At 38.2% G+C, this 13650-nt stretch overlaps 1 protein-coding gene across 1 annotated transcript; it reads right to left on the bottom strand.

The window, feature by feature from the left end:
* Positions 1 to 2716: 2716 nt before the first annotated feature.
* LOC308642112 (olfactory receptor 52H1-like) lies at positions 2717 to 3791 on the bottom strand (the record flags this gene model as incomplete). The annotated part of the gene is made up of 1 exon (XM_081280710.1): positions 2717 to 3791. Exon 1 carries the CDS (start codon positions 3656 to 3658, stop codon positions 2717 to 2719), a length of 942 nt encoding a protein of 313 aa, XP_081136836.1. The 5' UTR covers positions 3659 to 3791.
* Positions 3792 to 13650: the final 9859 nt, after the last annotated feature.

Raw genomic sequence — 13650 nt, 5'->3', positions numbered from 1 at the left:
ACCATGCCCAGCAAGGAAGGACTTTTAATTGAAGCCTAAATAAGAGGCACCAAGCCAATAACAGTGACTAGAAATTGTACATATTTGTGAAGCTGAAACTAGGCAAGTAATGGTGGGTATGTGGTCTTAATTCAATTATCAACAATTGTATCATTCTAGCCTTTGGGGACATTTTCAGCAACTTCTTCAAAATACTAACTCCACCAAGATACCCTGAATATATTTTTCAGCTGAGTATATAAGAGAGACGGTGAGTTTAGGACATAAAACAATGGCTAAAATAATGTACTGTGAAATCTATGCTAGCTATCAACAGTTATTTAAAAGGCCATGAACAATAGTTGAGAGAAAAGATTTTTGTTGATGTTTGAATATACTTGAAAAACATTAAAAACATGAGGGGCATTAGGTATTTTCATTGGGCAGAGTGTAAAACAATACAAAAGACTATGTTTCAGCCTTCAGGAAATATATGAAACAGGTATTGGATAGAAAAACATATAAGAAAATAAGTGATAGTTTTCAATAATGCCAAAATTAAAGTTCCTATATGAGCCTCTTCTGAGCCACTTCACCAACATTTCAGATAGAAAAAATATATCTCAATACACACATACAAATAGGATCTTTATGTCAGAATGCCAATTTTACTCATTATTTCCTTCAATTTTTAAATATATATTTATTATGATTTAAAACATGCCTTTATTTTGAGTGGAGATTTGGGTTCTACATGGTCTTATCCTAAGACAGTTTCCCAAGAGGAATATTGATGGCTTCCACCCAACCCCATTGGAAATTTATACCAATTTTATATTAAGTATAATCACAAGACACTGGGTATAGCAATATAAAAAGATTATTTCTGGAATTACTTTCTCAAAGATGCAAGGAACTGCTATAAATTGTAAATAAACATAAATTAAGTATAAGTAAATGTAACTAAAATGTAACACTTGGAGTTTTATGAGAGCTGCTCTTTTCATCTAAGTTTTCCTTGTCCTGCAATCATCTTAAAGGAGGACAATATGCAAGCACAGTCCTGAGGACCTGGAATCACTGAAAAATTTCAAGGTAATGGTGACCCAATCACACGTAACTTATAAAATGCTCATTATGGCTTTCATAGAGTGCATTAGAAGGAACAGGTTGGAAATCCTTCAAAAAGACTTTGAAATACTCTCAGAGAGATAGGTAATACACTAAAGCTCTGTCAAACTCCATGTCATACTAAAGGTCAGAAAGTGATGTTTATATTCACCGGAATGAATAATAGAAACTTCAGACTCAATTGTTCAATTTATTATTCTTATTATTTTGCATTACAATTCTTAATACACTTTTATACCACAACTTATCATGTCTCTGATTGTATATCAGGTATGTTGAGTTAATTTTGTCCGATGGCATCATAAGAGAGATAAAGGCAAGTCACAGTTCTAAGGCAGTAGCATTCCTATTTTTAATAGTGCAATTTATCATGAAGGAAGATGGGAAAGAACACTTGGTACAGAGACACGGAGTGAGTTTCCAGATCATTTTTGGAGAAAATAATCTAGGAGTGTTGGGGACCGCAAATCAAGTCAAGATGGCTCCTGGCAGTTTGCCAGGAGGAGTGGTTAGTGAGGCAACGCCACCAAGCCATTAAGATGGTAGAGATTCCTTATTGGCTGATTGCTGTAACTGGATGATGCTAATTCAGTCAAGCTGTGTGTAATGAGTTAGGTATATATACCTCTGCTGTATTGAAATAAGGCGGTTCCCGCTACCTTGGGTGCCTGCTACCTTGAGTTCCCGCTCAGTTCCCGCTGAGTTTCCCCGCAATAAAGCAGTTCCCGCTTCAACCTTCAAGTTGCCTGTCACCTCCCGGTTATTTTGCCCAGCCGGACTCGGCATGGGAGAGTTTGTAAGGCACTAGTGTGAGTAGAATCCCAAGAAGTAATTAGATGAAGAGTTCAGAATTCACAATCATATAAATCTGTATTCTGTGCTTGGATCCTCCTTTAAGCATCTTTCTACAATTTTGTTAAGTCTGTGACTCCTTATTCAAAAACAAATTAAATAATATTACTCTCTCAAACATATTTTTAATTATTAATCTTAAACCATAAAATAAAATCTAAGGGATATTTTTTAAAAGTTTTGGATTTCTTTGTGCATTTAAGTAAGAAAAATGGGTACAAAAATATGTACCTCTAAGCTTTCCCAGATGGGGAGGAAAAAATAAAGCAAGTAGAGAATTTAAGAAAAAGCAATAATAATGTATGTTATCTGGACCAAAGTTTGAAACATAGTGTTTGATTATAGCAGAGAATGTTGATAACTACCTGACAAAGGAAGGCAGAAGACTTTGGCTTTTATTTCAAAACCACAGGATGAGTTGCATCTGGGGAAATATCTATTCTTCAAATATCTTCAAAATTAGCAACAAGAATAATATGAACCTTAGTTTGGCTCTGCTGCATCCAGCATCAACTTTTACACACACACACACACACACACACACACACACACAGGCAAGGTATTAAAGAAAACAGTTCATGTTTCAGAAATTTAAATGGCTTGTCTTCTCTACTTTTCCACTTCCTTATATTCTTTACAAGGGTAGAATGCTTAAATTTTAAATTTTTAAGCGGTATATCCTCATTTTGTGTCTTTCTATGTTACGTAAAATTTCAAAAAATCAATTAATCTAAATTTCTCCTTTGGTGTCCACTCACTGTGGCCTCTTCCAAGTGAAGAGAAAAATAAATTTCTCCTGGATCTGCTTGGTCTTCACGCCATAAACAACAGGATTTAGGGCAGGAGGGATGGCCACATAGAAGTTGGCAAATAGGATAAGGACATTCCGAGGGACACCGTGCCCAAAGCGATGAGCAAGGATAGAGAAGAAGGCAGGTGTGTAAAACATGAGGATAACACAGACATGGGAGCCACAGGTGCTCAGGGCCTTTTGGCGGGCACCCAGGGACGAGAGTTGAAAGACAGCACGGAGGATGAAGACATAGGACACAGCAATAAGGATGACATCTGAGATGACAGTCATGAGAGGTACAGAAAATCCATACCAAATGTTGACAGAGATGTCAGCAGAGGAAAGCCGAGCAACACCTATGTGCTCACAGTATGTATGTGGGATGATGCGGGTCCTGCAAAATGGTAAGCGTTTTAGAAGAAACACATCTGGCAGGATGACGGAAAAGCTCCTCACAACAATGCTCACCATAAGCTTGATGATCACCTGTGGGGTCAAGACGGTGTTGTATCTCAAGGGCAAGCAGATGGCCACATAGCGATCAAATGCCATGGCCAATAGGACAGCTGAGTCCACTGCAAAGCTGAAGTGCAGGAAAAACATCTGTGTGAGACAACCAGAGAAGGTTATTTCTTGGGAGCCAAGCCAGAGGTTACTGAGCAGTTTGGGCACTGTGGCCGTGGACAAGATGAGATCCGTGCTGGCCAGCATGGACAGGAAGAAGAACATGGGCTCATGGAGGCTGCGCTCAACTGCAATGAGGTAGAGCAGGATGCAGTTGCCCACAATGGCCACAAGGTAGATGACACAGAAGGGAATCCCAATCCAGAGGTGGAAGTGCTCCAGGCCAGGTATTCCAAGAAGGATGAAGGAACTTGGGTTGTAACAACTTGAGTTATACATGGTCTCTCTCTTCAGTCTGGGATCCACTGGTTCTTCAGCCCTAAGGACAAACCAGCTGTCAGTGTGAATTATGAAATCTGCCAATTCTACTGTGGAGCTGAAAATAGTTGGTTACTGCAACTATCACATTCAGGGTTCCTACATTAAAAACATGTCCTCTCCCAGGGATGATGAGCTGGCACCTGTGGGAGTGACTAGTCTTGTACATTGACATTCATACATATACATACACATACATATATATATATATTCTAATAAACCCGAGGTATAGCTCTTTTGGAGGCCAATAATTTCTTATGATTACACATCAATAACTTTCTTTTCCATTGTGGATTATTTAAATTGTGCCCTCATTCATAGGGGAAAAAAATCAATTTTGAAGAAAAAGGCAAAAGAGATTAGAAGAGGAGGACATGGAAGAGAATAATAAAGGAGTAAAACTGTTACATATGATGAAGTTATACTGTAAAGAATGAGGAACTGCTGACTTTCATAGAGTAAATTTTATGTTTTAGGCAATGAATTTGATGGAAATAAATTGAAGACTTTGGATAAAGCAGGAGGAAAAAATAACAAAAAGAGAAGAAAAGGGGGCACATTTCAGGGCTGGGGTGATGTGGGAACTTTTATTTCAATGATTGAAATATGGTTCAAATTTGGAGGTGTATTTATTGAGATGCCATCTACCAAAGAACATTCAGGGACAAGGGAACAACATTCCCCCTTCTCAACAAACAGTGAGCTCAGAGTATGATTTAAGACTTCACAGGCAATATTGGACGCCTTAGAGGATCTCTGTTCCCTTTGCTAGTTGGGGAGATAGCTTTATAGATCAGTGATGATCAGTGAGTCTCACAATGCCTCCAAAACAGAAAACAAATAGTGCAATGTGTCATAGGCAAAATCAAACACAGCCGACTCTACTGCACTGGAATTAAAACAAAGATATACTAAGAAGTTTTGCAAAAAAAAAAAAAAAAAAAAGTTTTCTTTTCCTCAAAGTGTTCCTTTCTTTTCGGTATGCCAGTGTTTGGACTCTATGTGAAAAGCTCCATCTGTGTAGAAAATAGTACATTTGGGGTGGTGTTTACATTGAAAATACCCTTCACACTTTAACTCCACTCCTGTGATCTGTTTTATAAAGTACTTTGAAATGAGAAGGGAAGGGAAATGGATACAAAGACACCAGTAGGTATGGCACTGGAGAGGCCCCGAAGCATATATGCCATCCTTACATGAGTTTTGAAGAAGTTTTAGTTTTACCTTACACACACCAAAAAAAATTTTTTGCAAAATCATTCAAAAGCTTTTAAGCATAGGAAGTGGACTTTGCACGACCGTCACAAGTCACAACTTGCATGAGTGTGTTTGTCAGGACTCCATTGTCCTATATACAAGAAGAGATGGGAGAAACCATATAGGATTTTGTGACACTTCTCAACTCTTCTAAGTCCCCCCACCCCTCCCATCCAGTCAAAGCTTTACAGAAGGACGTTTCTCGCTTAGTTTTGAATTTCAGAGTCCTCAGTCAGCCCAAGCAAAACCACTATATCTACCTAGGAGAAAAGTAACTAGTTTCCATTGTCCAAGACAGCTCCCTGTATAAATGCCTGCTATAAGTTCCATCTTCAGAACTGATGCAAACTAAACTCCTCTAGAGACTGAGCTTCTATGGAGAATGTACAGCAACAGAGTCCCCATGAAATCCTATCTAAAATGATGCTCATGTGGTCTCCTGTGGCCTGAAAAGCAGGTGGACAGAGAAATCTACAAGCATCTGAGGAATTTTGGAGAGAATGCCACTTATAGCACAGAATTGCTGCACACATACACTCCACCTCAGGACAACACTGAAGGAGAAGAAAACTCAATGATCATTACTACTAAAAAGGGAGGCTAAAATAAAACATCCAAACTCAGATCTGCTGCTTTAGTGAAAACTTCATTTCTTTTGCCCAGAGAGCCCTTTTCTTCTGAAGTCCTGGATTCATCTATTCCTGGCTCTAAGTAGAGACCAGCTATATTTGCTGGTCTGTACTTGAAGCCAATAGTCTCCTCAGGCTCTAACTCCTTGTCATAGAATCATTGGTGCCAGAAGAATCCTTTTCTGTCAGGGCCAGGTCCTTCAGGGCTCAGCCCATGCTTGGACCCTGAGTAAAGGGAGTCTGCATTGTTTGATGAAATGACAGAGCCAGTGAAGGCCTTTCTCTTCACTAAGTGACTGCACTTTTTAACTCACCAGACTTTGAGTTCTGTCGCTTGGTGAACAGGGTTTGTAGGAACTATCTATTTAGAAGAAACTGAGTACGATTTTAAACTAGGAAATGTTGTCGTAAAAAGTAAATGAAAACATTTATGCATTTGCTCATATTCCCAGGTCATTTAGGTTAGATGGGCCCCTCCATTCCCATTCCGTCATAGGGGATAAAAGTCAACATAATAAGTAATTTCTCTTGAGATGGAATGTCACTGGGGTTTTAATAGCTTGTGGATTTTGGACCCACAGGATATTCAGCTCTAGACAAATCCCACAACATCAGTTGGGACAGCATTCTCAGAAGCCTAAGAATAGTTTTGTTTTCCCAATATTCTTTAGTTAGTCTTTATGTATACTTTCACCAATACTATTCTAATACAACTAAGACTTTCTAGATTATTGACATTGGTGTTTAAGTCCTACAATTTTGTTTCTAAAATTTTGTTAACCATTTTCAGTATTTTGCACTGACATAAAAGTTTTAGAAGTTATGTTTTATAACTAACACATACACACACACACACACACACACACACAAACAAGTTGGATTATTTGATTTCATTGAATCAATATGTTAAAATAGAAATATGTGACACTTTTGTAAAATTGAATATTTATTCTACAAATATTATAAATGTAATACATCTCCTTATTAATGTAGTTTTAAAAATTTTCCCAATAATAGATTAAAATTCTTATATGTACTTAAGAAAACAAATATACATTTTTTTGGATGCTGAGTATATTTGTATGAAGTAGCCACTCTAAAAAAATTCCCCTAAATTCCTGACTTTAAACAGTAGAAACAGATGATTTATTGCAGTTTACAAGCCCACTATTCATCTTACAGTGTTGAAAACAATGTATTGAGATGGTTGCATGTCTTTTGAGAAACTCTAAAAGAAAACATTTCCTTGTTTTTTCTGGCCACAAGAAGCCCACTGGTCTTCAAAATCAGCAATGATACGTCTGCCTTTTTACCATAGTCACCTTTTCCTGTGATTCTCCAATTCTCTCTTCCTCTTCCATTTTTAAGAATCCTGTGATTGCATTTGAGTTATTTCGATAAACCAAGATATGTCCCTATATTAATGTTGATTACTTTTATTTGAACTGCAATTGAAATTTATGTGAATCTGAATTCCCTTTTGCCATGGAACTTAACATTATTACAGGCTCTTAGGTTTAGGATAAGGCTATTTTTTTTTTTGTAGAACCATTATTCTGTCTGTAGTTTTATAGTTGGTAAATTATACACATTGAATTCACTATTTTTTTTCTTTAATACTGAGGGGGCACTAAGAATAGAGAGTTAAAAAGTGCAGTCACTAAAGGGGCACTTTACCACTGAGCTACATCCCTAGACCTTTTAACTTTAATTTTCTGCATCAGCCTCTCAAGTAGCTGAAATTAAGGGCATCAGCCTTTGTGCCCAGCTTGAATCCACTACTACTCTTGATTAGTGTTACTATGCTAGATATATCAGTAATACTAGATGCACTTACATGGCATATATTGTTGTTCATTTGTATTTGCTTCTAAATTTTCCTTATTCAAGCTATTTTGTCATATGGATACGTGGATTTATTTTCAGGTATCCTGGTGGTTTGAAGGATGTTTTGTGAGAAGGTGGCTCACACTGACTTCTCTTTCTTTACCTCCTCCTTCTGCTCACCTTTCCAGATATCCCAACCTATTCTTCTAGACATTCCAACCTGAATTAAGCTTAGAATAGTGATTTGAGATCCTGATCCAGTGATGAATTTATGGATATCAAATATCTACTGAGACAAAATTAGAAAACTATAAAAATAATAAATAAAACTTTTAAAATCACTGAACAGATTTAATAGAAGATTAAAGATGGCAGAAGAAAGAGTAAGTCAACTTAAAGGTAAATCAATAAATATTCTCTGGCCCAAAAACTATATACTTAGATTATGAAAGAAAAAAATACAAAAGGGACAATATCAAAGGAATAACACACATTATTCAAGGAAGAAGAGGAAAAGTAAATATTTCAAAATATATTTAAAGAGATATTAGCTGTCCCCCCTGCCCTCAAATAAAACAGTCCTAGGTTAGTGAAAGACAACTTTAAGAAGAATAAATACAAAGAAAGCTACCATCAAGAACATCATAGTAAAGGTTCTGAGAAAAATTTGACTGTAGCCCTAGGAAACAACACAAAAAATCAATAGATTATCCCCCAAAAGGCCCATGAATGAAAGACTTCGTCTCCAGGGTAGTGCTATTGGGAGATTACTGAACTTTTAGAAGGTGGACATCCACGAGACACTGGGGTCCTGCCTTCAAAGGGCACTGAGGGCCCTGGCCCCTTCCTCTTCCTCTTTTTTGGCTTTCTGGCTATAAGGTAAGTACGTTTGCTCTGCTCTTTCATGCCACTTTCCACCATTGCCATCCTAATTCTCACCAGAAGCCTAAAAGCAATGGGCCTGCCTAATCATGAACTGAAACTTTAACTCTATGAATCACAATAAACATTTTCTCTTTATAAGTTAATTATTTCAGTCATTTTGTTATAGTGATATAAAGGTAACTAACACAACCTCTAATTAGAAATAATGAAATTGATGTCTTAAAAAAAATAAAAGGAAAAGTCAAATAAGGATTAGTCCACAATTCTGTATACTATGAAAATATTTTCTATGCATTGAGTGTGATGGTACTCTCCTGTAATCCCGGCAACTCAGGAGCCTGAAGCAGGAGGATTGCAAGTTCAAGGCTGGTCTCTGCAATGTAGTGAGACTCTAAGCAACTTAGAGAGACCCTGTCTCAAAATAAAAATTAAAAAATAAAATAAAATAAAAAGGCCTGGGGATGTGTCTAGATCTAATTACCCCTGAGTTCAATCCCTGGTACTGAAAATAAACAAACAAAAATCTAAGAATGGAACCACCAAATATGTTCCAGCCATCCCACTCTTCAGTTATCTGTCCAAAAGAATTAAAATAGGCATACTGTAGGGATATAGCCACATCAGTGCTTATACCTGCACAATTCACAATTGCCAGGCTATGGAACAAACCTAGGTACCCTTCAACAGATAATTGGATAAAGAAAATGTTATATATACACAATGGAGTATTAACCATCCATAAGAAGAATGGCATTATGTCGTTTACTGATAAGTGGATAGAATGGGTAGCTATCATACTATGTGAAATAGGCCAGACTCAAAAAGTCAAAGGTTGAATGTTTTTTGTGATAGTGCAAAATTAGTGGGAGAGAAAGAGAGAGACAGAGACAGAGAGAGAAAATGTTCCATCAAAACAGAAGATATCAGTGGAAGAGGATTGACAGGGAGGGAAAAGGATCCGGGTAAGGAAGGAACAGAGGAATAAATCTGACCCAACCTTCCTAAGGACATATATGAATATGCCACAGTGAATCTCACCATCATGATTAAGACATTAAAATAAAACAAAAAAGTAAATAGATCAGTAGAGGAAAGGGAAGAGACAGAGGGCAGTGGGGAAGGAGAGGAGAAGTACTGGGGACTAAATTAGAGCAAATTATACTCCATACTTTCATAATTAGATCAAAATGAATCCTAAAGTTACAAAAAAAAACTAAAAAGAACCAATAAAAATATAAGCACATAAATAAATAAGAAGTTAAACCATGAGGAAATGCCTCCTCCCCATTCTGCTTTCCTCAGGAGAGGTGCACTAGTTGCTGGATGGTTCAGCACTCACTGGGGCCCTGAAAAAAGGCTTCTGAAACTTTATGAATCTGGAGGGGTAGGGGAAGCCCAAGGGGAAAGAGCTAGAAAGTGAAAAGCACTGAGTACTGAGACCTGCCAGAGAAATGTCTTCAAGCTTTCCTAACAATAAGACCTCCCGGCAGTCACATGGCTAGGAGGACCTCTTAGCATGAGAACTTGGCCTATCAAGAAGGGAAAGGCACAGTCAGGGGCAGAAAGAACAGCACCCAGGTGAGTCAACACGAGCTGCCTATCAGGATCTGGACATGTTTTCTGTGTTGGAGGGAGAGATTGGAAAGCTGGGTGGAGTAGTGTCCCAGGTGTTTCACAGCCAGGACTTCTGGGGGCTGTGCAGGGCAACCTGTTGGAGCTGAGCAGGGCTTCCCCAGGTGTTCCTCCCCAGGTGTTCCTCCAAGTGCCTAGAGACATGTGGATCCTGCTATTGCTGCTGTTGCTTTTGCTCCTGTCTTGGCTGCTGTGTTCTGTCTTCAGGGCAGTGGGTTGCTGGCAGGGCACTCCTGAGGTTTGCTGTAACAGACCCTGCACTGTGACACTCTTGCTTACAGGGAGATTACCTCTGCAGGGGATCTAAATAAAATTCTAGGGTCATTTTCAGGCTTCTGGGCAAAGTGATCTCAAAAGGGGATCCACATGCTTTCTGCCTCACTCTGAAGTTTCGATAACTATTGCTCTGGGACCTGAGCAGTATCTTCTGGCCATTCCCATTGGCAGATGGATCTAAGATGTGGCTAGGGCACCATTTCCCCATCTGTCTCCAAATCCCTGTGTGTTGAAGCTCCCCTCTTCCCCCAGTGACTCCTGTCCACTGATGTTCCTGCCTCTGTGCATTCCCTCCCCACCCCAAGCGTGGACAGAACTACTCAATTCCTCGTAACTAACAGTATGTGGCCAAGGTGAAGAGATGCCAGCACTGTGACTGTGCCCTACGATCTGACACCGTGTTACTGGAGCAGTAGCTCCCTTTCTCCTGCTGGCCTTGAAGAAGCAGCAGCCATCCTGTGCACTACCCCTGGAGAAGTGCATGGACCAGGAAATTTGGACAGTCTTCAGAAGCTGAGGGCCTCTGATCTACAAGTGCAAGGCACTGTATTCTACCACTAACCTGAGTTATCTTGGAACCAGACCCTTTTCTCCTTTAACCTCCAAATGAAAATGTGGCCCAGTGGACACCTTCACTGCACACTGCTGAGGTTCTGAAAGAGAGAACCCTTCTAAACTGCTGCCAACACTTCTGAGGGACAGACTCTGTGAGCTAACCAAAACCTCCTGTGTCCTTCAGTTTGGGGTAGCGTTTTATACAGCAATAGAAAACTAATGTAGCCTTTATCTACCATATTGATTGGTATTAAAGATATTATTACAATTATAAAATCAGATTATATGGCTCTGAATATGTTAATTAAAAAGATATTTTACAGTGATATAATATTTATTTTATAATTTGGTAACAAATATTAAGGGCTGTGACTCTTACACAAATTATTCTATTTCATTAAACAAAATTAGTAACCTTAAAGCATGAAAAAAACTAAAAGTAAATATTCATTTTTTAAAATATTTATTTCAAATCAGAGAAATCACGAAAAAAATAATAGGTACAACTCTGTGTCAGTGCTTATTTGCCAAGAAATAGCAGAAGTTATTACAAATATTCTATTATTTAATTCCTACAATATTACTTCAGGTAAGTTTTGTTGTGTTTATTTATGTTCATACTTATATATGTTCATACTTATATTTATGTATATATTTCAAAAGAAATTGAACCTCATAGAAATTAGTTAAATTGATACCGGCCACTATGTGGTGATATCCTCATGCACAATTCTGTTTTCCAAGTGCAAGCATTCAACAATCTAATTTTTTTCATGTTCTCTTCAGTAGCATGCTGGGCATGAAGTGGTTCAGCAAATTATCCATCATTGTGACCCTCTCCTGCCTCATTTATGGCTGCATGGATTCAGAATGTCAAATTATATTTCTTGGTCTCCAGGGTTTAGCTTAAGATAACTCAGGCTCCTATTGCAGCTCAGTACTTCCTGAGCTGCCCCTTCTGCCCCCAGAATCTTCAGAATCAGGCTGCTGCCTCCTCCATGGTAGTTGGTGCAGAGAAATGAGCACTGATGTTGGAGTAACATGGACCTAATACTAATCTGCCTCTCTTGCTCCTTAGCATTAGGAGCATAAGGAGAAACTCTGTTTATAAATTCCTTTAACCTTTTTTATATAAATGTGTCCTTCTTCTGATGCTTTTAACAGAGTAACTGGGAAAGTGTTTATGTATTTACATTTAATTATATTTGCTATTATATGTGTACATAAGTATGTCTGCACATATGAATTTGTGTGACAATTGCCAAACATAATCTGGAAAGACACAATCCCAAATGTCATAATCTCAAACACCATAATCCTCAAAGTGGAAAACCTAAATGATTAAAATCTCTGAAGTCTAAAATCCTGTAATCACAATCTCAAAAGATTAAACCCTGAATGTGGGTGGAATCCTGGAAGCTGAAATTCTGAAAGCTGCAATTCCCTCTGTGAGCAGTGGAGGGGAGGCTATACAAGAAGAAGGGAAAAATCAAACTGTGGGGAAAGCCTTAGTGTTTGGGTTGTAGGCAGGATTCTTGTGTCATTTTAGTTGAAATGAAAACCCAGAAACATGTTAAAGCATTATTTTTGAGTCTGTGAGGGTTTCTAGAGACATGAGTGTATGACTATGAGTGGCCTAGATGGGTAAGGTCCATTGTGGCTGGCACCATCCAATCTGCGTTGGCGGGAGAAAATAGCTATAGCAGGTCGACCAGGACCTATCTATATTTCATCTTCCCATCACTGTTAAACCTGTCCAACTGTTGTACATATGCCTCAATGTTCATGCTTACAAAAATATGTATGAGATCATTGCATATCTTAATATGTGAAGAGGTTATGAAGTGTTCTGTTTCTCAAATAATCTCCTTTTAAAAATGTGCACACATGACTTATAAAGAATTTTTAAATATTTTCCAGAATATGTTCTTGGGATTTTGATTTTTCAGGATATTAGACTTTGGGGATTTGATCTTTTGAGAGTTTAATATTTGGAATTGTGTCTTTAGGGACTTTGCCCAAAACTATGCACAAGTGTATATGAATTCATCAATCCTGAGCCAGGCACTTAGTCTTCATCCAGCATGGCTGTTTTATTCCTCCTTATTTCTATACCTCTTTATGTGAATTCCAGCAGTGACACAAATGGCCCTGATTTACATTGTATACACAAGGTTATTTTTATTTATTAACTTAACTCCTCTGGGAGTACCCAGATTAAATATTTTTTTGGGGTATGTCTCTAATTGTTTCTCATTCAAATTTGAACCACAGAACTAGAAATTACTCTTATAACTATATATCTGAATATCTATTTAACTGTCATTCTTATATGCATGACTTTGTAGTCAATATGAAAAAATGGGGGAAATAGAGAAATTCTCTTCCTGACTTTGTGAAATTTAGAGTTGAGGGGTACAGTGTGGAGAGGAGGATGGATTTACTAATGATGGTCTTGAGGGATAGCAGCTGCCCACAGCAGTTCTTCTCATCACCCTCTCCTCACATATTTTCATTTCCTAATTCAGAGGGTACTGACTGAATCTTCACCTCTGCTAGATATTTGTTCCAGTGATCATCCTAGAAAGCTATGAATGGTCTATGGGCCACAGCCCAGCCTTCTGGACCAGTTCCATAGAGACTAGCAGAAGAGAATTAGGCCTGGCCCTTCTCAAGCATGAAATACTTGGAGAAGACCTCAGGGGCAGATGGACAGTTCATTGAGGCTTCATAGTTTAACTGTTGTAAGTGTAATATTGTAATATTTCTGCATGGCTTTCCAGGTCAATTTCTAGCATCAAACCCTCTGAGTATGGAACTCTCAATGGTGTGGCAGCTGCAATGATCTGTGGCTTCATGGTTTACTCATCTTGTAAAACCCCCAAGCCCAGA

This window comes from Spermophilus citellus (assembly GCF_964194105.1).
Source record: "Spermophilus citellus genome assembly, chromosome: 2".
Taxonomy (NCBI): Eukaryota; Metazoa; Chordata; class Mammalia; order Rodentia; family Sciuridae; genus Spermophilus; species Spermophilus citellus.
Note: the sequence above shows the minus strand (reverse complement) of the source record. Positions and strands in the feature narration are given on the sequence as shown.